A 25,600-nucleotide genomic window follows, 5' to 3' on the forward strand; every position below is an offset into this window, starting at 1 on the left:
AGAACTACATGGATGAAATAAAGGCAACCAGAAAAACTGAGAAGATAGCAAGAGCAGGCTGGATTAGACTACCATAAAATGAATTCAACAGCTTCATACCACAATGTGAAAGAAACTCTAACAGCCCATTCTAGACCAGGGTGGATAAAAATCGATGATTTAAAAAAATAATTAAAAATTGGATTTTTAAAAATTTAAATGGCATTTTGTTTATTTTTTTCAAATTTATTTTAATAAAATGCTTTTGGAGTAAAAATCTATCTAAAGATAGTTTTCTATTTAAGATACATTAATAATTTAGTTTATTCAGCATGAAATGGAGTTTAGTTATGTTAGGAGATTGGGAGCCCATTTTCACTGGCAGAGGCACCGCGGACCAGTCCTTCGCTGCTTCCCGGGCAGCCCCGCGGGCCAGATCTAAGCGCCCCATGGGCCACATCCGGCCCATGGACCCTGAGTTTGACACTCCTGTTTTATGCTAAGATTGTTGCAGCGGCACCCCGGTGAGAACCCTTCCACTCCTTCTTCAAATGGAACTGAAGATGCATCGGATACTAGGCTAGAACAAGCTAAAAAGGCCTTTTATGGTGAAGGGAAAGACAATCCTGAGGAGAAAGTACACACACACTCTCACAATTTCTGCACTACAGTAGAGTGCATTCCAGTCGTTCAGCAGGTCAAGAGACCCCAAAATACTTTAGAAGTCTCAGGCCTCCGAGTAATAAAATTCCTGCTTAATCAAGGCAGAACCTGGAGGCAAAAGTTGCTATTTAAAACAAAATGAAGCCAGTGCATTTCTCCTTTCTTTCTTTCTTTCTTTCTTTCAATCAATCAATCAATCAATCAATCAATCAATCAATCAATCAGATCTGCAAAAGGAAGAATTCAATGTTTGCAGCAGATCTTTTCAAAAATCATTCCACATCTCCAAGACACAGTAAAAGATCCCAGCACTGTGTTTTTGAGGGGCCGCATGTGTCTTGTTACTACAAGTATTAGGATGCAAATCTCATATCGCACAAGCTTTTGGCTGGCCAATAAACACAAACCTGGCCTGCCATGTCTGCGCAGAACAAAAGGCTTGCTGCTAAACTAGCAGGAGCGCTACATAAACAAGGAGCATTCTTGGAGGCTGAGGTCACTGACTTGCTCAGTTATATTTCACCCCCGTCTGCAATTTGACAATTTAAGCATGGGAGAGGCAGTCCTGTTCCCCCCCCCACACACCTTGCAGCATGCACATACATGTACATCCTGAAGAATGCAAGTTGTTCTTTGAAAAGGTTTACAAAAGAAAGCTCTATCCCATGTATGCTGACCTCAGTAAAGATTATTTTATTGTTAAAGAACTCTTTAAAAAAAATTAAAAAATCCTCTTTAAGACTGAAGTAATACACACGTGTGTAAATATGAGAGGGGGTGGTTACACTGATTACATTTTATATTTAATTCCTATATTTATTATTCATTCTCCAAAGTTAGTATTTTGAACATCTCTTAAAAGGTGCATTGCTTTATTCAACAGCATCAATCACTGCCAATATTAATATCGAGGTCCCATAAAATTGGTGCACGTGCAACTTCTTGAAAATTTCAACTTTAATTTTTATTAGAGCGAGTTTTAGCTCATGCACCTCCGCTGATATGTTTGGAAATGTGTGGGGAATGACCATGGGAATCTCAAACAGGACTAGATTGCTCAGGTCACCTACTTGGGGCATGTGTCTGCCTGAACAGCAGAACTCCCCCTTAGGCAAAATTCCAAGTTATGGAGGGTCATCCCAGGAGCTACTTTTCTGCACCCCTGAATGCCTTTAGCAGCTCTACCAGTTCTTGAAAGACAAAAGGAAGCCCATTCACCACTACCAGGAATAGGACTGCACAAAAAGGGACCCTACTGGGCATTTTCCAGAAGGAAGATAGTCTCCGAAATCTAAACATCTGCACAGAGTTTGGGATGCCCTTTAAGTGGACTGCCCCATCCTCCTCCTGCAGATTCTAAAATGCCTCTCAGCACAGAGAACAGCGATGGAGGCCTGCTGATACCCTAAGCTAGCTGAACTACGGCCAAACTACAGAGGGCAAAAACCTGTCCAAGAATCCTGTAGAACAGCAGTGTCAAACTCAAGACCCACAGGGTGCTTAGATCTGGCCCACGGGGCTGCCCTGGAAACAGCAAAGGATGCAGCCCTCTCAAGCTCAGTTTTCACTGGCAGAGGGCTGCAGGATACTGTTGTGGCTGAAAATGGGGCCCAGGCTGTGTTTTCACTGGCAGAGGGCTAGCAAAAGAAACAAACAAACAAAAAAAGGAGAAATGTTTTTCCTTTTGCATTTGAGCATGCAAGAAGGGACAGGAAAGGAGAAAGGGAGAGAGGAAAGATGGGAAGAGAGCAAGGAAGGAAAAAGAAGAGAAGGAAGGATGGAAGGATGGAAGGAAGGAAGGAAGGAAGGAAGGAAGGAAGGAAGATTATAATGAGAGGGAGGGTCTGAGAGAAGTCCTGCCTTAGTACTTGGCCACCACAGTTGCCCCCGACATGAGTGATGTTGAGCTGGCTACGCCCACCCCTGCCACGCCCCCTGCCCCCCCCCAAGGTCAAACACAACCCTGATGAAATTGAGTTGACACCCCTGCTGTAGAAGCTTTAATTATATAGGAACTGCACATGAATTCATTGTATGGATTCATTCCCACTCACCAAACTACATTATATAGGAACCCTATCTGCCAGTTTTTCATCTGGGCAGTTTTCAAATCTACAAGTATGAACTCTTCTGCCAAGTGCATCTGAAATGTTTCTCAGCTCCACAAAAGGGACTGCGTCCTCTCTATGAGTCAAGTATCAAGTTGAGAACCTGACCTAAAAATTCTGCGATGCCAGAGGACGTACGTGGAACTGTCCTTGAAAGTACACAGTTTGAGAGGAAGAGGCAACCTTTTGGCTACCATTGCATCATGGGTTACACCATGACTCCTTGCTGTGAATCCTGAGAGAAAAGTTGCCAAAGTTGTTCCTCTTGGTTTGATCCTCTTCCCTAATCTAGTATATCCTTCAAACCAGCTTGACAAAATGGCTACAAGGAGAACTGGAGAAGCACACATCAATCAAGGACAAAACTGGAGAAGCTACAACCAGCTAACGTCCATCATGTTATGGATGATGGATGCAGGTCCATTTTGTGACATTTAAGAATGGAGAAAAATCAAACACGAAGCCCATGTGAGGGGCAATGACAGCCTTCTTTCGATGATTTCCAAGGACAATTTTCTTTGGATAGCATCATATGGAAAACCTTCCATTTCACAGGAGGAATTTACTGTTTGAGCAGGCTTAATGCCAAGCTACTCTGATCAGACAGACGGGGCATTTGTGTCCCACATTGTTTTGGTTCCCACAGCTGCTGGAGATAATTTTTTTTTAGCATCCAAAGAATGTTAAAATTATAAGTTCTGGGCAGTGGGAAGAAATGTGGGGGAAGGGAGTAGAAGGGCATTCTTTTAAAAAGTTGCTTGTATACAGATCATTGCAAAAAATAAGCATTCTGCATGGAATGCAGAGGAAGACTGGCCAAAGACTACATAGCACTAAAATGTTCTCTTACCAAGCAATCCACATTTTTCAACAAGAAACCCAAATGTATCAATAGAAGAAAATATTTGTAGCTCAGGGTTCAACAACATCTACGCACCATTTAAAGGACACAGTCAAAAAGTGAAAAAGAAAACAAACCAACCAACAAAAAACACCTCAAGGCATCTCCTCACCAGCAACTAACACTCAGAGAAGCAGAGAGTAATATCAGGATTAATACCAGAAAAAAAAATCAAGCAGTAAACCACAACCTAATCAAGAGGCTCCCAGGAACACCCTCATCAACGCTGGCAGGGCAAGCCACTTGGTTATAAACAGAGGGGCAACCCCACTCCCTTCCAGCGCTGGTGATGTTGCCTAGTGGCGAAATGAAACATCTGCAGGGAAACCACTCAGCTCAGAGAGCACGATGGATCCCACAAATCCAAATATTATTGATTATATTAATTTTAAAATATATGAGCAGTCTTTTGTTGTATGTTTTGGTTTTTGCCAATCCTAGTGAGGAAAAAGCAGGTATGTGGGATGCCCAAAGCCTCATCAGTAACGCCCGAGATTTCAGACACCTCTCTTGCCTCCTGGGTTGCATAGAGATGGATAGGTGAGAAGGAGAGCAACGTCCAATTCCTTAAATGCTGTCCCCATCCCCACAGCTGGAAGCCTCCAATGATGCAGCCTTCCATGACCCCAGGAGGCAGGCGGTCCCACTACTGGATACAGCTTAGAAAATTCCTCCTTATTTTGAGTTTGGATCTCTTGCTCTCCATTCTTGCCTGACTTTGGGGAGTTATGGGAAATCCACCCCTTCTTCCCTGTGACAGCCTTCAAAGATTGGAAAACTGCTATCATGTCTCCCTTCGGCCTTCTTTTCTTCAGGCCAAACATATGAAGTTCCTTTAATTTGTCACTCTCCTCTGTATTCTTTCCAGTTCAAGCCAATGAGGAAGTCAGCAGGGAAGGTTGGAGGTTGCATCTGTGAGCTGCTCCTACTATTTTTCCCCCCAAGGAGCCCTACTACCGAGTACGAGATCCCAGATTCTGTAGCATGCTCTGCCCACCTGCAGCACCCCTGCCAGTCAGTGTTCCCTTGGACACATGCACAGAGTCATTACTGGAACTCCTTATTCCCTGCCTGAGGTCTCCACTGGCCCACACCCACAAACCAACTCCCACGTGTATCTGCCATGCACACTCCTCCATACCCCTTGCTCGCCTCTTCACTCTTGATAACCTCCATGGTCCTGGAGTTTCAACAGCAACCAGGTCACTAAGCAATGCAATTGTGTTGCACTTTATTATAGCCATACTGCTTAGCTATGGAAATTCTGATCCCCGAAGCCAAAGCAATAGCAACAGCATTTATATACCGCTTCACAGTGCTTTACAGCTCTCTCTAAGCGGTTTACAGAGTCAGCATATCGCCCCCAACAATCTGGGTCCTCATTTTATCCACCTCGGAAGGAGGGAAGGCTGAGTCAACCTTGAGCCTGGTGGGATTTCAACTGCCAAACTGCAGGCAGCCAGCAGTCAGCAGAAGTAGCCTGCAGTACTGCATTCTAACCACTGCACCACCACGGCTCTATACATGGCTTGCTTGCCATATTATTCTTTCAATAATCCCAAAAGTCAGTTTAGGCTAGGAGACAATAGTTTTCCCAAGGTTACCTACTGAGCTTCCCAATTAAGCATGTTTTAATCCCAGATGTTTCCATCCCTAGACCAACACTTTAATAACATTAGATCCGAAGTAGGAAGTAAGCAGGTGTTTCCAATGTGCTTTCTGTCAAATGTTTACTGATTGGATTTCCCTTTCTTCCAAGGAAAACATATACCATTCTTAGCACTTTCTTATTCTGTTTCAGAAATATTCTGTCTTTGTTGCAGCGTGTCTTTACAAATGATTTGCAATCATTATGTGTTGATTTTTAAATACTTCTTTACTTGAAATGTGCTTTTAATCCAATGGGACATTCTGATGTCTTATAATCTGTCACAATCATGAGATTAGAAATCACGCAACCAACCCTCAAGAGACGCTGCTCCAGTGACCACAAAAGCTGCTGCTTCTGCTCCCCAAAAGTCCCCAAGAACATCTGGGTCTTTCAAGGAAATTGGGGGAAAGGACAATTGGGGGAAAGTCAATCCCAAGAAGCTTCCAGGCTGGCAGATCAGCTGAGAGAAGCAAGTCCATCTGAAGGTCTCTTCTTATCTTCCTTCTGAGTCTGTGTGACAGTCACTATACAGGTGGTCCTCCACTTACAACGGTTCACTTTGTGACCGTTCAAAATTACAACAGCACTGAAAAAAATGACATGACCATTTTTCACACTTATGACCATTGCAGCATCCCCATGGTCACGTGATCGAACTTTCGATCCTTATCCTGGGGTCATGTGATCTTTTTGTGACCTTCTGGCAAGCAAAGTCAATGGGGAATCCAGATTCACTTAACAACACTGTTACTAACTTAATGAAGGCAATGATTCACTTAACAACCAGGGCAAGTCATAAAGTGGGGCAAAACTCACTTAAGAAATGTCTCATTAAGCAACATAAATTGTGGATGTAAGTCGAGGACTACCTGTACAGTAATAGGCCACATTGTTCCTAAGTAGCATCCTCCAATTCCACCAATACAAAAAGGCCTCTAAGGAAAATCTCCAGGGTGAAAGAAACAGGTGGGGAGGACCCTTCCCCCCTTCAGATACTTTCCCTCCATCCATACTCTTGAAAGCTCTCCCTGGTGTTCTCTTTAAGCTTCATAAGGCAGCCCTGAAAAAGGACTGAAATAGTTTTAAATCTCTGTTTTATATCCTATTAAGCAAGTGCCCAGTCCTAACCAATGCCAAGATGACTAAGCAGGTATTATTATTACCTCATGGTGTAAGCTCTCTTCCTTAGTACTTCTCTAACACAGGCACGCACAAGTACAAAATGCGAAATATTGTGATACATATTTTGCCACTTGTCTCGCCACAGTCACACTATCGTTCCTTTCCATTTCTGGCCCAATCACAACTTTTGCACACCACTCCCATTTGCACACCTTCTAAATGACCTCACTCTTCATTCATTCTCAGGATAGACTTTCTGCACGGATCACAACTTACACTGAACAATCGGTGCTGGCAGGGTTCACTTTTACCAGAGGCCCCGAGACATATGAATGGTGTAGGTGTTGTCCGAGTATAAATGTGGAACTTACCACAAGAGCAGCATGTAAAGCAGTTGGTATGGTAAAGGTTCCCCATGGCCTGGCAAGCTTGGCTGGCCCCATATACCCCCTTTCCACACTTGATACAAATACCTTTGGAGAAAAAAAAAAAAACAGAAGGCATGTTAGATCTTGTTAATGGTCTGCAGATACCCCTCCCCACTAGAAATCTGCAGGTCTCTTATTTATAGGACAACATGACATTCCAACAGAAGAATGTGGGGTACAAATGCCTCTAACCCCTGTGGTACACTTCTAATTTCTTCAGCCTTTTCCTCTTCCCATCCTTTTCTCTCCATCTTTTCCTGCTCTGTTGGAGGCAGCGAGTGGGTATTAACATGCTCATACTTACGTGCTTCTGTGCATGAGTGACCATGCTTGTTAAACTCAAATGGGAATCAGTTATTGTTGCCAAGGAGTAGCTTATTTCAGAAGCAAGTAATTTTCTTGCCAGCTATTGCTTTTATTTATTTTTTTCTTGGCATTGGGAGGACATTGGGAGTGGCTTCATATGGGAACTCCATGCCACCCTTTCACTGGAGTTGGCTGTCCTAAGTTGACAAGGAAGCTGGACATTGGACAGGAATTTCTTCTGATTAGCTTTTTTCTATTTACTTTTCCTTTGGGGGGCATCTTAAATTTGGGGTTCTCTCCTTTTGGATAAATACAGTATTGCTTCTTCGTATCTGCTCAGAACAGAATTTGCATATCAATGACACTGAGGGAGATACCCAGAGATTTTGTCTTATGCACATGTGGTTTGTTAGGCTATCTTGGCTGATCTCAAAAGCTCGGTAGGCGCACATCTATAGGATATGGATGGGAGGACACCAGGAAATCTTACAGCTGTAACCTACTGAAAAATCAGAAGATGGTACTACATTATTTATGGATTTATTTCATCTGTCTGGAAATAGGCAAAATCTACGTTCTAGTATTACCAGAGGTAGAGAGGATAATCCGTTAGTTCTCTTCCTAATTTTCTTGCCACATATACATTAGAATGTAATCTCTCATATTGCAAAACTGGGATTAGAAAGAAAGTCCTTTTAGCTATAAAGAGAAGAACGGAATGACCAAATTGGAAGGACAACAGAGGTCACGTAATCCATCCTCTACTCTCTGCTCAAACAAGATTCACTGGAAGGATCTTTGGCAGATGATTGCCTAATGGTCCTGACCTTTCTGAAGACCTCCAGCAAAGGAGAACTCACATCATCACATGGCAGCAAATGGATTAAAACGTTGGTATTAAATTACCTAGTTTTTACATTCAGAAGGAAGATTTTAAAATTCTGGGCAAACAACTTCCCAAAATGAAAATACCATTTTTGATTTATAGACAATCACCAAGGAAATATTACCTTGCGTTTGGACTGGGGCTCATTCTTACAGAATAAGCACTGATCCCTCGTTTCAGTTCAACCCCTTGTCCCTAATTGGTGTCTTAATAATGCTAACAATTCTTCCAGGGTCTTTGGGCAGCTTTTCGCTCCTCCAACTTTCAGAATCTAGCACAACACTGACTAACTGACTTTGTTAACGTTTCAGAACAATAGAAACTGTTTCCCTGAGTTTCAGCCCAAACATCCTTAATGAAACATCTTGTTTTCTGCAAACTCATTCATAAAACATGGCCAGCTCTTGCCACCCCCCAACCTCCCTTCAATCGATTCATGCATAATCCTCTCCTGGGAAACAGCATTGTACCAGAGAGCCCGTTGTGTTTTATCTGCCTCCTCAACCTTTCAACTATTAGCAAGTTCCTGATGACTGCAATGCATTCAATTGAAAAATGGAATCACCGAACAACTGCCAGGTTAAAAAAGCGTTTTCTAGAACATTCAGCATGTAAGTCATCAATATAACTGAAATTATTCCTGATGTAGTTTATGCAAAATATGTATGCCTTGGACGAATAGATGCCCTCATGAATGCACAAAAGCTAAGAAAAGATTTTGCAACTGTTGACATTCCATTGTCAATTGCATGAAGATGTCCATTTTTTTATTTATATATAAAGATAATATATAATATATAAATATAATATAAATACATTTAGCTACCCACAGCCACTTTCTAGTGTGATATGGGCAACACATAAATATGCAGAAACTGGTATATCACTTTAAGCACAAAAAAAAAAAAAAAAAAAACACCCTAGTGCAAAATTTAAAGAATGAAAACCATGATAAAAACATCCACAAGAAATTATCTAATAAAAAGCAAGCAGGGACAACAAATAACACTTTCAAGTTAAATGGATGCTACTTGAGAGTAAGGAATAAAATGAAATGAACAAAGATCATCAGACAGGGGCCAACAGGCAGCTGCAGGTACCCCTCGGATTATGACGATTTGTTCAGCAATAGTTCAAAGCCACGATGGCGCTGAACAAAGTGACTTGCATTGCAGCACTCCCCCAAGTCATCTGATCAAAATCTGGGCACTTGGCAGCCCACTCGCACTTATGACCTTCAACTCCCCCAGGAGATGGTGAAGGCCAGCTAGAGCTCTGGGCGACAGGGCCTTGGAGTGTGTGTGGGAGGGGGGTCTCTATGGCGGCTACATCTTCACATTACACTGCAGCTCAGAGCCACAGGGCCGAGAGAGAGCAGAGGGGCTTTTGAAGGCTGCCCTCGTTTTAAAAGTAACAGGTCAGAAAAAGAGCTGCCTCTCAAGAAAGATGGGAGGTGGAAAGAGATTAGAGTCTAAGTCTCTTAAGAAAGGTGGGTGAACAATATTTTTAGCTGTTTTTCTTAAAATACTGGGAATCGGACATGTTTGCTGTCAGGAGGAATTCCCAGCTGTGTATCCAGATTTTTCTTTTTTCTACCCTGCCTCCAAGGCTGGCCACCCCTGCAGGCCAACAGCTGGGGAAGTGGAAACCGGGTGGTGAGGCCGGATTGAAACACTTGGGCTGGGAGGGAATCCTGGAACAAGCAAATGCCAACATCTGTCCAAGCCACTTAAGCACAAATTGGACGTATATGTTCCCTCCCCCATCTGTATCCAAGGAGGAAAAACAGACACAGATACCACCTTTACTGTACAATATCTAGATGGAATTATGTGGAAATAAAAACTTGTGTCACTTGATTTCAGTTCCAGGATGTAACATTCACCCTAGAAATTATGTAAGAGAAGAAGCTCTGATTTAGGAGCCAAAAGGTGGAGCTCGACCTGCTTCCTCGAAAGCACCACGGAGGGCCTTCCTTCTCCAGCACATAAAATACATTGAACAGGGGCTGCTTTGGGAAGTTGGGACGGCCCAGTTACCGACGGAGTTGCCAAAGATTCTGCACTGCTGCTCCAGGTTTGAAGACGCCAACTTCTGGGTGCTCATGTCATGCATTTTTCAGCACCCATGAGCTACAGGGAATCTAGTGGGGCAGCTGATTCAGGAGGGGACGATGGATACAGACTTTCCCCCACAAATCACAGGCAAAATTAGCTGAGAGGGTGGCTTTATGGCCAAATTTTGGCAGTATGATCAAGGGTGAGTAAGGGAGACTCTCTTTTTCAATGTATTATTGTTACATTAACATTTCATTCTTTTAAGTAAATGTTACCGTATGCCCCTTGGTAAACTTTGCTCTTTAGTGAAGAGCTTTACTTTAATGAAAAAACAAAAGTATCCTCTATCTTTGGCCCCATGCACCAAGTTTATATAAAAAAAAGAGCTGACTTAAAAAAAAAGATGGTTACAAACGAAGCTTTTTTTTTTTTTTTAAATGATGTATATATGAAATAGGGGAAGATCTACTGCTTGGAAAAACTGATAGGATAGAAACAAATAACGGGAGAATTAGAAATGGGCAAATATTGCTCCTACTGTATTTTCCAAAAAAGGGACAAGAGATAAATATGTGTCTGTCAGCCTAAAGCTGACACCGAGCAAAACCATGAAATAATTAAGCAGGTGATTTCAGGGAAGAAATGCAATACACTCTGACTTGAAAAAACTCCACTGACAAGTCCTTGCAGGGCTGTAGGACCACTACACAGGTACATCAAATGTTCTGCATCAAGCCAGAGATATGAGTGGAAAAGGGCCAAGACCAGAGAAGTCATTCTTCCTGGAATATGCATCCAGCAATGGATTGTAGGAAGGACACCGACAGACGCATCCAGATGTGGGAAACGAAGATGGTGGGAGCCAGTCACCAGACAAGATAGCAAGAGACTGTGTGAGTTCAAGTCCCACTTTAGCCATGAAAGGGTGACCTTGGTTCAGTCACTCTCTCTCTGCTCGACTTGCCTCACAGGGACTCAGCCAATGTGTGTGGGAAAGGGGGGCTGCCCAAGTTCTAGGAGGGACCGAGGGATGGGAGAAAACCTGTCAGTTACATCCCTGCACCTTTACCACTGGAGACCCACAGAAGAACCTTTGCTCAAGGTCATTGGTGCCAAATGAATTGGTCCTTAGGATGAACCCTGCAAACCTGCCTTATTGCGAAGGTTGTTGAGAGTGTGGTTGCGCAACAGCTCCTGCAGTACCTGGATGAAACTGTCTATCTAGACCCGTGCCAGTCCGGCTTCAGGCCTGGGTACAGCACGGAAACGGCATTGGTCGATGATCTCTGGAGGGCTCGGGACAGGGGTTGCTCCTCTGTTCTGGTCCTATTAGATCTCTCAGCAGCTTTTGATACCATCGACCATGGTATCATGCTGCACCGGCTGGAGGGATTGGGGGTGGGAGGCACCGTGTTGCGGTGGTTCTCCTCTTATCTCTCCGACCGGTTGCAGTCTGTGTTGGCAGGGGGGCAGAGGTCGACCTCGAGGCGCCTTGTTTGTGGGGTGCCACAAGGGTCGGTCCTCTCACCACTCCTGTTCAACATTTATGTGAAGCCACTGGGTGAGATCATCCGTGGATTTGGGATGCGATGCCATCTGTACGCTGATGACACTCAGCTGTACATCTTCACCCCAAACCACCCCAACGATGCCCTTGAAGTGATGTCCTAGTGTCTGGAGGCCGTGCGGGTCTGGAGGTGGAGGAACAGGCTTCGACTCAACCCTTCCAAGACCGAGTGGCTGTGGATGCCAGCATCCCGATATAGCCAGCTGGCGCCATCGCTGGCTATTGGGGGCGAGTCATTGACCCCCACAGAGGGGGCTCGCAACTTGGGCGTCCTCCTGGACACACGGCTGTCTTTAGAAGAGCACATGACGGCCGTGGCCAGGGGGGCTTTTTATCAGGTTCGCCTGATACGCCAGTTGCGCCCCTTTCTGAGTCGGGATTCCTTATGCACAGTCACTCATGCTCTTGTCACTTCTCGCCTGGACTACACCAACGCTCTCTACATGGGGCTCCCCTTGAGGAGCACCCGGAGGCTCCAAATGGTCCAGAATGCGGCCGCACGAGTGATTACGGGAGTGACATAGCGCTCCCATATAACACCTCTCCTGCGCGAGCTGCACTGGCTCCCGGTGGTCTTCCGGGTGTGCTTCAAGGTGTTGGTTCTCACCTTTAAAGTGCTCCATTGCTTACGGCCAGGGTATTTACGAGACCACCTTCTGCTACTGATAACCTCCCACCGGCCAATACGTTCTCACAGAGAGGGCCTCCTCAGGGTGCCGTCGGTCAAGCAATGTCGGCTGGCGGCCCCAGGGGGAAAGGCTTCTCTGTGGGAGCTCCCGCCCTCTGGAACGAGCTACCTCCCGGAATACGGCTGATTCCGGATATCCGCACTTTCCGTAAGGCCCTGAAGATGTTTTTATTTCAGCAAGCCAGCCTGGCCTGAATAGGTTTTATGGGTTAGTTTTAACTGTATAGATAGGGGTTTTAAATTGGGAGGCCGTTTAATTTAATTTATTTTTAATTATCTTAACTTTTATATTGTATGTTATTTTAATTCTCGGCTGTTCACCGCCCTGAGTCCCTTCGGAGAGAAGGGCGGGATATAAATTAAATAAATAAATAAATAAATAAATAAATAAATAAATAAATAAATAAACAAATAAATAAACAAACAAACAAACTCTTGCAGAAACCAGGTCAAAGAAGTTCCCTAATTCCACGAGAAACAAATGCCGATTCTTGTAATAAAATAAGAAAGCACCACTTGCAAATTTGCACGTGTACATTTAGCACGTTTGCTTTTATTTTAGGAATGGAATTAAGGAACTCTTGGCAAGGGGCAAGAAGGAATACTCATTACATGAGACCAGAGAACAAGAACAAAGAGTAGCATTTGCCGAGTCACTGGAAGAAAACACAGCTGCATTGTTTGCCAAAGTTATGTACTGAAAATAAAATTTGGCCTATGGACAATTCTAGTACTTTGGGAGAACATTTGTGTACAGCAGATCGTGGTCATTTCCCTCCACTAAACAGATGCTATTTCACTTGGGAAAATTGTTCAAAGAGGCACTGGAGTATCTGAAGAATGAAAAAACGCTACAGCCCCCTTTTTGGGACAAGCCTATTAAAAAGACCAACAAAAAGTGATTCGGTCAGCCTCAGTGCCCTGCCCATCCCACTCTTCACATAGAGTGTTGCTGTGCTATGCAAATCCGGCACCCACTCCTAGCAGCACCTGCTCAGATGCTTCTAGAAAGGGCATAAGATAAAGACTCCTTTTGTCTCTGTTTAGCACCTACCTCTGTGCTTTCCAATGCAGAGAACTTTTGCAATCAAGTACAGTTATTGTAAATGTCTTTGGAGATTCTCAGTCATCCAGGTCATTTGGTACAGTTATTGTATCTGCCCACTACGAATTTAGAACACAGAAGCCACCCAAGCTGTCATCTGTAACTTCACAATGGCAGTGAATTTTATCAGTTAATTATGAGATCCATAAAGACATAGTTTATCAAGATGATCCCATGGTGACTCTAAACACTGAGTTTCTCCTAAGTGAGCACCATCCAGAAGTCCTGCCTTTCCAATCCCCACAATTGGATGTGATGTGCCGGTGCCTGGAGGCTGTGAGGGTCTGGATGGGAGTCAACAGGCTCAGACTTAACCCAGGCAAGACCGAGTGGCTGTGGGTATTGCCTCCTAAAGACTATGTTGATTGTCCATCCTTGGTTCGGGGGGGGGGGGGGGGAGAAATTGTCCCCCTCAGAACGGGCTCGCAATTTGGGTGTCCTCCTAGACTCACAGCTAAGATTAGAGCAACATCTGACAGCTGTGGCTAGGGGGACCTTTGCACAGGTTCGCCTGGTGCACCAATTGCGACCCTACTTGGATCGGGAGGCTCTCCCCACAGTCACTCATGCCCTTGTCACCTCATGGTTAGATTATTGCAACCCGCTCTACATGGGGCTACCCTTGGAAAGTGTTCGGAGACTACAGTTGGTCCAGAATGCAGCCGCGCAAGCTGTCGTGGGTGCACCTAGGTACACCCACATTACACCAATTCTCCACGAGCTGCACTGGCTCCCTATTGGTCTCTGGTCACAATTCAAGGTGTTGGTTATTACCTTTAAAGCCCTACATGGCTCAGGGCCAGGGTATCTTCGAGACCGCCTTCTGCCGCATAGCTCCCAGCGACCGGTAAGATCCCACAGAGTTGGTCTCCTCAGGGTCCTGTCAGCTAAACAATGCCGGCTGGCGGGCCCGCGAGGGAGGGCCTTCTCTATGGCTGCCCCAGCTCTCTGGAACCAGTTACCCCCTGAGGTCCGGACCATCCCCACCCTATTGGCCTTCCGAAAAGCGGTGAAGACCTGGCTCTTCCGGCAAGCCTGGGGCCGTTGATCTTGCTGTTGTGATCTGGCGAGATCCGGCCATGAATGGTGTGAATGGGTTTTAATTATTTTTAATGGTTTAACTTTTAATGTTTTATATATGGTTTTTAAATGCATTGTAAGCCGCCTTGAGTCTTTGGAGAAAGGCAGCATACAAGTTGAACAAATAAAAAAAATAAATTTTGAGCAAGCAGGGAGTTGTAGTCTCCAAACATCTAGAGAACACATAGTTAATACCATGTTTACATACATTTCAGTCATTTCCTGTTTCTAGTGAATACTTTTCTCCCCCCCCACCCCTCCCCCCAGTTAAGAGATTAGGTCTCTTCTCCACTGATAGAAAAAAGTAACCCAGGCATTTCTTCTGCAGTGACAGAATTCTCCCAGTCTGGGTCTATAACAACATCTAGCAAAATACCCTTATTCAGAATTGATAACAAAATTACTTAATCTTTGTATTTTACTATACAAAGAGCTTCAACATACATTAAAGCTCTTCACATATTTAGCTGCAGTTCTTACAAGAACTTTGTGTTGTGTTGTGTTGTATTATTACCGGTAATAACAACAACAATAATAATTTCAGTGACTTTCCTAAAACCACCCAGCAAATTAACAGTAAGACAAGACAAGTCTTCAACTATTGTAGCCCTTTTTCTTAGCCAGATACGACCACTATGACAGCTCACTTAGATTTACTCCTACAGTCCTAAGCAGCTAGAATTTCATAGGATCAACCAGCAGGGGACAAGATCCCTTACGCTCTTCTAGAGGAATGCACTAGCTGTAACCAGCCTGAACTCAGTGTGAAAATTCTGTCTGGGTAAAAAAAGGAACTCACAAACGGGTAATTCAGTTTCCGAAATTAGTGCAATCTTACACTGCTCACTTAATGAACATTAATGAACATTTATTTTAGGAAGTCTTCATTTGGAAAAAAATCTTCAAACATAGCAGCAGATCTGATAACCTAACTTCCAAGAATCACATTATTGGAAGGGACAGCAGAGCCTCAAGCAAATCAAAACTTACAATATCAGCTATTTATTTCTAGGAAGCTTCACCCAAAGTTGAACCGAAGTTATTTCATGCAATTTCTTCCTTCTGGTTCTAGTCCTTCTCTGGAGCAACCACAAGACATTTCTACATGGCCATGTTTCAAAAAGCAGGCTTGCATGTCTAATCTTACTGTTCTACAGACTAAATTTTTTAGCCCTTTCTGTCATTTCCAGATGCTTCCCCATCTTTAAATCATCACGCAATGGACACATTCTAACTTATAATATCCTTCTTAAAATGTGGCACTCAGATGCAGCATTCCGTGTCTCTCAGGGTCTATCATAAAAATGCACCGGGAACTATCATATGAGGTTTATGCATGTATGGCACATCTCTAAGGCTGCTTGGCAGGTGCATAAAATTGAAAGCAATTCTTTCCAAGTATGAGTTACAGAGTCAATTCTGCAAAATTTATGAAGAAGAAAGACACAGGGTTAGAGAATTCCAATAACTGAAAGTGGAAGCTTTCTTTTGTAGCAGCTTTGATTTTTTTTTTAAACTAATATTCAGGTATCTGTTTCAAAGATGCTCTTTTGTTTCCTTGCAGACAATCCAAATGTTTAAAAAATTACAAATAAATAATCAGATGGAGAATATCTCAAGGCACAAAAAAGCCCACAGTAGCTTTAGACTGGTTGCTAAATGAAATCACAAGGGCTGGGTTAGTCTTGGAATTCCTCCCACCACCCATTTTCCAAGGGTCATCCCACTGAATGTGCTGCTGACTGAATATTCTAAAACAAATTTTCAAAAAGGGGAATGAAGTTTTAGAAGGATGAGAAACAAATTGAACTGGAGAATCCACAATGCTCTCTGAGCTTGGTTATTTGCTTGCAGACGTTTCAGTACCAGACTAGCTAACATCATCAATGCACCAATTATGTTATCTAGTTGAATAATGAAACAATGCAAGCAAACAACCAAGCTCAGAGAGCACCAAAAATTCCACAGTTCAGCCTTGAGCTATAGATTGAAAATGAACTGGTCTAAATATGACAGGTTTTAACAGATCCACAGACAATAGTGGAGAAGCTCTTGCCAAGAGAAGGACGTGGCCCATAAAGTAAGGGTACAGAATAGAAATATTCAATAACCCCTGGCAACTAAAAACAAAAACATTAAAACTAGTGGAAAGGGTGGAACATACATGGAAACTCACAAATAACTAGCAACTTCAAACTTATTAGTTAAGTTAGAGAATGGTTTGAAAATAACAGTATAAAATGCAGGCTTCGATTAACAAAAACAACATCTAATGCAGATGTACAGAATTGAGGTGCAAAGTGCGTGTATACATACATACATACATACATACATACATAGATGGTGTGTTTATACATACATACATGTGAAATGGATTCCAGCAATGAAAAAGCCCAATTTAATTATGTAGGATTATGACAAATCCTAGGGCGTAAAAGCTCCACTATATTCTCCTTTAGTCTCTGCCTCAATTACCATCCAGACAGGTACAAGAAAAAGAGAGAGAGTGCATGAAAATGATAAAAAGACTGGGAACTAAGTCCTAAACATATAAACCAAGCAAACTGACTGTATTTAGCCTTGAGAAAATCTGAAAGGGGGAGACAAACAATAAGTCTTCCCATATCTAAAATACTGTACAGAAGTCAACACTTGCTCTCCATCAATCCCAAGGGAAGACACAGAATAGGAATGAATTTACAAGGAGGTAGCTTTCAGTTGGATTATATTCCTGTACAACCTTAAAAAAAGTTTAACAAGAATAAAAACAAAGAGGGGAGGGACTCCCTTCACTGGATGCATTCAAATAGCACCCGAACAACAAGCTGGCCAAATAGTGGACTTGACGGCCTCTTCCAGGTTCCGCTAGTGGGAACCCAGATTACTAGAACTCTAAATATGAGAATGTGGGGCCAATACAGAAGAACTGGCAAGCAGACCTTTCTTTTTCCAGTGTCGGTATCTCTCGGGGCCTTATGGTAGCTCTCCCATATTCTGCACTCATAGCTGACTTACAAGAGTACTATAAGGAATCAGATAACCTTGACATGGGTGGACCTTATCTGTTACCAAAATGACAAGGGGAAACACAGGGTTTAAGTCCAAAACAAGAAGGCATAGACCAGTGATGGCTAACCTTTTTGCCATCGTGTGCCAAAAGCGAGGGGGGGGGAGTGTGGGGGGTTGAGCCACCCATAATTCAATGTACCCCACCCCCCTGTGCATGCACGCACGACCCCCCTGCGCTCCCACCGCTTTTGGCCCGGTAGGCCTGTTTTTTGCCCTCCCCAGGCTCCAGAGGCTTTTTAGGAGCCTGGGGAGGGCGAAAACAGCCTCCCCCACCCCCGGAGGCCAGAAACGGCCCGTTTCCCGATTTCTGGTGGGCCCAAAAGGCCTGAAAATCAGCTGGCTGGCATACGCATGCATTCTGGAGCTGAGCTAGGACAATGCTCGCGTGCCCGCAGATGTGGCACGCGTGCCATAGGTTCGCCATCACGGGCATAGGCAAAAGACACAGACAGATATTTCCCTAATTAACATGAGTCTCAGACAGGGTGGGGCGGAGAGAGAGTAAAGACTTGCAAGATTCTGTTACTATGTCCAAAATTAAGAAAAATAGTTTTAGCCTTGGAATGAAGTTGATTTCTTGGTCTATATCAGTGTTTTTCCAACTTGGCAATTTCCAACTTCTAGAATTTCTAAGCCAGCAAGGGTACACAAAGAGGCACACTGCAAATTGGGGACAGTGTGAGAGGGGAGCTGTGTGGGTAAGGGAGGGTACTTGAGAGTCAGAGCGATGCAGGTCGGGGAGAGTGCAAGGTCGGTGGGAAGTGCAGCAAGGATTGGGGGGGGGGAAGGTTGTGTGTGTGTGTGTGTGTGAGTGTGAGTGAGTGCTAGTAGCCAGCCGAAACACAGAGGGATTGGAGGAGGGCGCATGGCTGGTGGAGACTTATTTCAACAACTTGCAAACTTCCCTGCTATTGGTTCTCTGGGGAAGTCAATAGGGAAGGCTGCAAATGATGATCGTATGATCACAGCACTTGGCAACCGATTGCTCTTAGATGTGACCACAGGGTACTGGAAGAGCCAAAACTCATCATTTGTTCAGGGTAGTTGTAATTTGGAACACTGTTGACCAAATAGTCATAGGTCAAGGTCTACCTGCATAAGGAATGCCTTTGTTGACATTTGAGATATCACTTTAGAAGCAGGAATGTCGGACACTGCTGTGTTGTTGACAAATTGTGGTTGTATTACGGGAAGCAAGCAGAATCCAGTCACAAAAACAAATATATGAAAGACTATGTGGGAGAGGAAGGGAAGACTCAAGAGAGTCATGGTAAGAAGCTGATGAGAACCTCAAACAGAGAGGAGTGAAAGCTTAAAGAGCACAAGGTAGCCTATGAAAAAAGTGTGAATGTGGTGGAAGCTTAAAGAGGGTTGTTTCATAGAAACAAAGGTACAAAGAGTTACAAGGTAATGGAATTGGCATATACTGGCTTTAGTTATAATTTCCTTTCTTCTTAGGCTTATGTTTTCATGTTCTATGCTTTCCCTGAAAGGAAAAATATAACACATATATTTGTGTTATTTCAATCATTATACTAAGGTTCTAAACTGTAGGCTGGGATTCTGAGCATCACAAGAAAAGTGTAGAATCATGTTTTTAAAAACTGCTCAGGCTTTACAGAGACTGCGCTGTTAAAACTCATTCCAGATTTTGCCTGTGTGATTTTTTAAAAAATTCCATTCAATCCTGTCAGATTCTTGCAGACTACTGGCCAAGATCATGCAGTTTTCTTGCCAAGATTTTTCAGAAGCGATTTGCCGTTGTCACCTTCCTAGGGCTGAGAGAAAGTGACTGGCCTAAGGCTGCCCAGCTGGCTTTATACCTAATGAGGGACTAGAACTCACTCTCTTCTGGGTTCTAGCCTGCTGTCTAAACCATTACACCAAACTGTCTCTGCATGTGCAATAAGTACAGAGATTGAAAATTCCCAGAAACAGAACGAAAAAGTTAAAAAGGCTCTCAGAGAACCTCAAATCAGGGATCCCCAAACTCTTTAGTTCATTGACCTTTCCATGAAATATTCTGAGGTAGCTTATTCCATTCTTGAATGGCTATGCCTGATCCACTTTTTGTAAGATGTAGCTGAATTTTCTAGTTCTAAAACAATTCTGAAGAATTCTGCTGCAAAATTCTACACGGCAGCCCTTTAGACAGCCTAAGGCAGGAGTGGGCAATTCATTTTCCCAAGGGGCCATATATGAAACTGGGACTGTTGTGGAGGGTCGAACCAATATTGCTACTCCCTGCCCTGGCGGCCCCCACAGGAACAGCCAAAGGGCCGGAGGTGGCCTGCAGGCCGTAGGATGGCCGTACTCCAAAGTCATTATGATACCCCCCCCTCCACACGATTTTATCTTCCTCAGGCTAATGATACCAAATACCCTCAACTGTTCTCTTTCTTCTTCCCTATTATTGGTTGCTGTCTTCTATGTCCAGTTTGTCCTACAATATTGGACCTGGAATTAGGCCTAATATGCTACATGTAATTTGAGCATGACTTCTGCTTTTGACAGTCTACTTCTGCTGATGACTCTAAGTCATTACACGCAACTCTCCAAACTTGCACCCCCCCGCCCCCCAGTCTTTTCTTACAAAGATTCGACCTCAGGGAGAGGATCACTCTCATTTCACCTCAGAAACATGCTAAACTTCATCAACTCGGAAGCAGATATGGTACAGACTCTTTCTGGGTCATGGAGTTCCATTTCACCACGAAAACAGACAATAGTTTCCTGTCACGGAGAAGGGGAAACTCCAAAAACTAGAATGGAACTCCTGGAAGAGGCACAAGAAAATTAAAAAGGAAAACTGCCAGCCTTCTTCCACTTAAAAGATGAGAAATCTCTAGCCTTCCTTCTCCTAAGTGCCATTAAGTGTGTAGCTACTACAAGGATACCCTACGCTGCCTTGGCAGTACAGATAGCCACATCCAAAACCTGCCTGGATTCCTCGGGGCGTTTTCGGCATTCAAACAGGGCATTAGGTGGGCTTTAGCTTCCAGGATTCTCTCTACTGGCCATTCCTGATGGCTAGCAATGATGGCTGCCCCATTGAGAGATTGGCAGATCAGCCAAAACTCCAGCCAGATGGTACAAAGGGGCCAGCTGGCCTGTCAGTTTGCCACGTCTACCTCTAGCTGGCCAGATGTTGCAGGAAACTTGCAAGGTCCAGAAAAGGACGGCCTCAGGCCTTCTTGGTAATGCAGCTGCCCTTCTGGTCCTCATGGTGGCCTGGAGTTGGAAGGGGCCATGGGGACCACTCGGCTCCAAACTTGGGGTTTCAACTTTAGGCAGCCCCTCTTGGCTCAAAAGCTCATTTCTGGCTGAGTGACTCCTCCAGGGAGGGCATCCCGGGGGAGGCGGCACCCCTCCCTCTCCTTGCCCTCTGGACAGAGCACCTAATCCAGGCAGCTCCACCTGCGTGGGGGCTCTCCTCCCTAGGAAGGGATCAAGCGAGCCACTTGGGGGGCTGAAAAGGCTTCCTTCTGACCTCATTGGTGCTTGGAAAAGAATCTGGCCGTAGCAGCAGCAGATTGCAAGTCACAAAATGTCGGGAGTGCACAAAGAAGAGCCTTTCAAGCAGCCTGCCAGGGGCCAAGGGAGCCTTTGGCTGCTCTTTACCCGGCCCCCCTGAAGAGGCTGGGAGGACGGGAAGCCGGGGCCTTTGGGCACCTGAGCCGTCCGTGGCAGGCCCAGGGAGCCCCGCCTGAGGAGGGGGCTTCCCCACGAGGACTCACCGAAGTACTCCTTCCGCACGTGCAGCTCCAGCTCCTTCTCCAGCTCCAGCGTCAGCGCCTCCAGCCGCCGCTCCACCTGGCTGGGGCCGCTCTCCCGGGCCGGCGTGACCTGGCAGGGCAGCCGCAGCTTGGCGGGCTCGGCGTCGGCCGCGGGGGGCCCGTCCTCGGGCAGCAGCGAGGCCCGCGGCGAGGGAGCCGGCAGCTCCGGGTAGGCGCCCATCGAGCCGCGGGAGCTGCGCGAGCTGTGGCTGGAGAGGCTGGAGCGCGGGCTGGCCAGGGAGGCGGCGCCGGCCGAGCCCGACGGCGCCAGGGGCCGGCCGGCCGCGGCCTCCAGCTCGGCCGAGGAGCGCGGGCTGGCGTGCCGCTGGTCGTAGCCCAGGCTGATGCCGCTGGTGCGGGCGCTGCTGGGCTTGCTGCCGTCGGAGGAGCCGGCCAGGCTGGCGCGCGGGCTGGAGGGCTTGCTGGCGTCGCTGGCCGTGCTGGCGTAGCTGGAGCGCGGGCTGAGCGGAGCCTCGGCGGCCGAAAGGCTTCCGCGCGGGCTGGCCAGGGCGCCGCCGCCGCTCCCCGGCGCCGGCCCGCAGCACGTCGAGGCCGCCTTGCCGCGCGGGAAGCCCTCGGCCGAGTAGCGCTTGTAGCAGGGCAGCGCCACCTCGGAGCGCGGGGCCTCCTCGCCGGGCGGGGCGCGCTGGGGCGGGCAGGCGGGCTCCCCCGACGGGTAGGGCGGCGGGGGCCCGTTCAGCGGCTGCTCCCGGCGCCGGCGCCGCCCGACGCCCTCCTGGGGCAGCGCCGGCTCCGCCATGGGCTCGCCCGGCTCCACGCGCTCCGGCCGGCTGCTCAGCGCCGCGGCCGCCCCGCGTCTCGGCGCCAGGAGCCGCCGCCAGGCATCCCGGCCTCGGCCGGCCACGCGCGGGGGAGGCGCCGCGGGAAGGTCCGCCTCGCGCCCGGCCGCTCCGCTCGCCGCCCCTGCGCTGCGCTGCCCCGTCCGGGCCGGCGCTCTCCGGACGGCGCCTCCTTTGTGCGGGCGGCGGCGGCGGAGGAACTTCTTTGTGTGGGGCAGGAATGCGCGGAGGAGCCCGACGGCGCTGCGTCCCTCTGGAATGCGCTTCGCTCCGGAGCCAGACAATGGCTTGAACCGGGCGAGGGCGGGGCCAGGGAGACGCCCCCCCCGCCCCCTCCTGCCTTCCTCCGCGGGCGAGCCCCCCCGGACCCCCTGCAGCTTCTGCCCCCCCCGCCCCCGCCCCCGCCATGCGCCTGCCCGCCTTGGACCTTCGGGGTCTGGATCGACGGCACGAGGGAAGGTCGCGCTGCGAGTCCCGGCCTCGGCTTGTGCCAGCGCAGTCCGTCCTCGCTTTATAGGCCGGGAGGAGCGGCGACTGGAAGTCCGAGCCCCAGGAACTCCTTTGGGGGGTGGGCTCATTCAGCCAAGCAGGGCAGCAGCTGAGCGCTTCCTGCGACCCTCCTCCGCGGTTCGGGATGGCCCAGATGAGAGACACCCCCCACCCCCGCTTTCCGCATCTTGGTGGGTGAAGGCAAAGTTTCCCGTTGGCTGCCTTCTGCCGATCCAGAATGCGGGCTCGCTCAGCGGCCGAAGGAACTCCCTGCCACATAATACACGCGGGTAGATGCATAATTTAATATTGATTTGTTTATTTCGTCATGTTTATGTAGTGTATATTGGAGGTGGAGACCCTTTGAGGCTTCTAGGCCACCAAATTTCATTTTAATGTATGCCGATTAGTGTATATTCAAAGTGACAATAAAGTTATTCTAAGTTTGAAGTTCTAGGTCTTGCCCAGGAAAAAGAGCCAGACCTCACCTCAGGTGTTTCTGTCACCTGGAAGCCAGCTTGTGAGCAGAGGTGGCCAAATGACAGGCCGGAGGAAGACCCTGAGGACCAGCCCTGGGCTTGGGGGGGGGGCTGTTCTCTTACCAGGAGTCCTGCAAGGAGGTTGCTGCAACTCTCAGAAGGCTCCCATCCCCTGGGGAGAGGAGCAAGCAAGCAGAGCTGGTGCAGCCCTCCCATAACAGGTGACCAGTCTGGGCACCCTTTCTGTTCAGGGGTGCCTGTGTCTGTGTTTGTGTGTTCTGCATCATCCTTGCTTTAGATTTCAAGGAAATGCAGATTGCTACAGGCGCTCTGGAACTCCCAAGACCCTCATCAGTCCCCTAATCCCCATGCCTGTTGCATCAAGAGGTTCTGCAGTGGAAAGAACTTTGTCTCTCTCAATTATGCATTATTTTTCTCTCGCTATGTGTGTATGTGTGTTTGTGTTACAATGGCCCTGAGCAGAGTGAAAAACGTTCTCCCTGCAATTCTGGTTTCAGTGTGCTTTGGGGACAGAAGAGCAGAAAATGGAAACTGCAGGCTGCCCCTGAAATGCTCCGATGTAGCAGGATGCATATTAGACGCAAATACAAAGAACCAGGCTGTAGCAGCTAGAGAGCAGGGCAGGATCTACCAAGTTCTGCAGAAATGCTCCAGGGAGCGACAGGATCCTGGAGGGCCCAAGGGGTGCAGCCCCATAGCAGGGCCTGTTGAATGGGAGTTAAAGCACATGCCGTGGTTGAACGTGTGGGTGGACTGCTGGCTGGCCAGATTTTGATCCTGTGACTGCAGGGGGCGCTGCAGCAACCACAACTTCAAGGAACAGTTCAACTTTGTCATAATGTCCAACAATTGTGGAAGGAATGGCTGTTAAACTAGGGTTACCTGTAGCATGTCTGGTTCCTATTGAAATATTGAAAGGTTCCTAAAAAAAATTATTTTGCCAAAATAATAATTAAAGTGATTTGGGTGGGACAAGAACCTGGTGGGCAGCAGAAGTAGTATCTGGGTACAAGGGGAAGGCCAACCCATACAATCAGCTAAATGTTGGCTAAGCATGTAGAGTGATTCGGTCTCAGTGAACTTTTTACCTCCAAATGTAGATAATCCTTGATTTATGACCTTCCGATCTCTTAACAACCATTCAAAGTTAAGTCAGACTCAAAAAAGTTTCTCATGACCAGTCCTTGAAGTTAATGACCTCACCATTCTCCTGGTCATGCGATTGGATTTTGGGTGGCTTGGCAACCAGTTCACCTTTACGACCGGTTGAATTGTCTCAGTCACATGACATTTTTTGCTGCTTTCCAGCAAAATGAATGGCATAAAATACCCATTGGATAAGATGGATTTGGACTTACAAGCCATGTGATTAGTGACTTAACAACCATTGTAAAAAGAGTCATAAATTGGAGTCTGGTCACGTGATGACTCAACAACCAAAATTCTGGGCTCAATTGTGGTCGTAAATTGAGACCTATCCATGTAGGAGGGAAAAAGTCAGCAGTGAAATCTGGCCGGATCTATCCAGCTTGCGCGAATCGGTAGGGCCAGCAGCGGGAGTCTCCACCCACCCACTGAGACGTCATTACGTCCCATTTTTGACCCTCTGCGCATGCACAGAAGAGGTACACGCACACTCACATTTCTGAACTGGTAGCAAAGGTAAGTGCATTTCACTGCTGGAAAAAGTATCCCGATTTTCATAAACTATAAAGATTGAAGACCTTGGAGATCATGTGTTCTAATATTTGAGGTGCTGAAGAAAGGGTCAAGCTATTTTCCAAAGCACCTGAAGGCCAGATAAGGAATAATGGATGGAAGCTGAACGAAAGATTCGACCTAGAAATAAGGAGCAGCTTTCTGACAGTGAGATCAACCCATGGAACAGAAGTTGCCTTTGGAAGTTGTGGGAACTTCATCACTTGAAGCTTTCAATAAGAGGCTGGACTGCCATTTGTCAGAAATGGTATAGGGTCTCCTGCTTGGGCAGGGGTTGGACTAGATGACCTACAAGGTCCCGTCCAACTCTGTTATCATCTCCCAGTGTCTTTCACTTGCACAACAATCTCTACTTCAGCATCCATGATAGATCCTACTCCTGACTGTGCTCACCTTCTGAGGAAGTCTGTTCTTTCTTGCAGTTGTTGTTAGGAAATTCTTCCTGGTTACAGGTAGTGTCGGCTCCACATCGTGTCCTGCCATTCTGTTGGAAGGGGGCTCTCAGGGCACAATGGCCTTGGAACCAGGCAGGAACCGGCTGGAATGGAGACTGCTCCGTCTCTGAAGACAATCGGAGGGGGTGGGGGGAAGGGGAGGATGACTTGCTGGCATTTTTTGCATGCTTTTGCTGTAACTGCTTGGGAATTAGGGAGAGGGATTGCCTTCAGAGACGGAGCAGTCTCCGTCCCAGCCGATTTGTTGACCC

At 46.6% G+C, this 25,600-nt stretch overlaps 1 protein-coding gene across 1 annotated transcript in view; it reads right to left on the reverse strand.

The window, feature by feature from the left end:
* Positions 1-22,146, reverse strand: part of WTIP (WT1 interacting protein) — a 60,265-nt gene extending 38,119 nt beyond the window's left edge. Inside the window, exons 1-2 of the mRNA XM_070953194.1 lie at positions 21,348-22,146; positions 6,796-6,897 (exon numbers count right to left, since the gene is read on the reverse strand). Of these exons, the coding sequence (XP_070809295.1) occupies positions 6,796-6,897; positions 21,348-22,146 (901 nt within the window). The remainder of the gene's footprint in view (positions 1-6,795; positions 6,898-21,347) is intronic.
* Positions 22,147-25,600: the final 3,454 nt, after the last annotated feature.

Source organism: Pituophis catenifer, unplaced genomic scaffold, assembly GCF_029215685.1.
Source record: "Pituophis catenifer annectens isolate HBS135680 unplaced genomic scaffold, rPitCat1.0.hap2 SCAF_13, whole genome shotgun sequence".
In the NCBI taxonomy this organism is placed as follows: Eukaryota; Metazoa; Chordata; class Lepidosauria; order Squamata; family Colubridae; genus Pituophis; species Pituophis catenifer.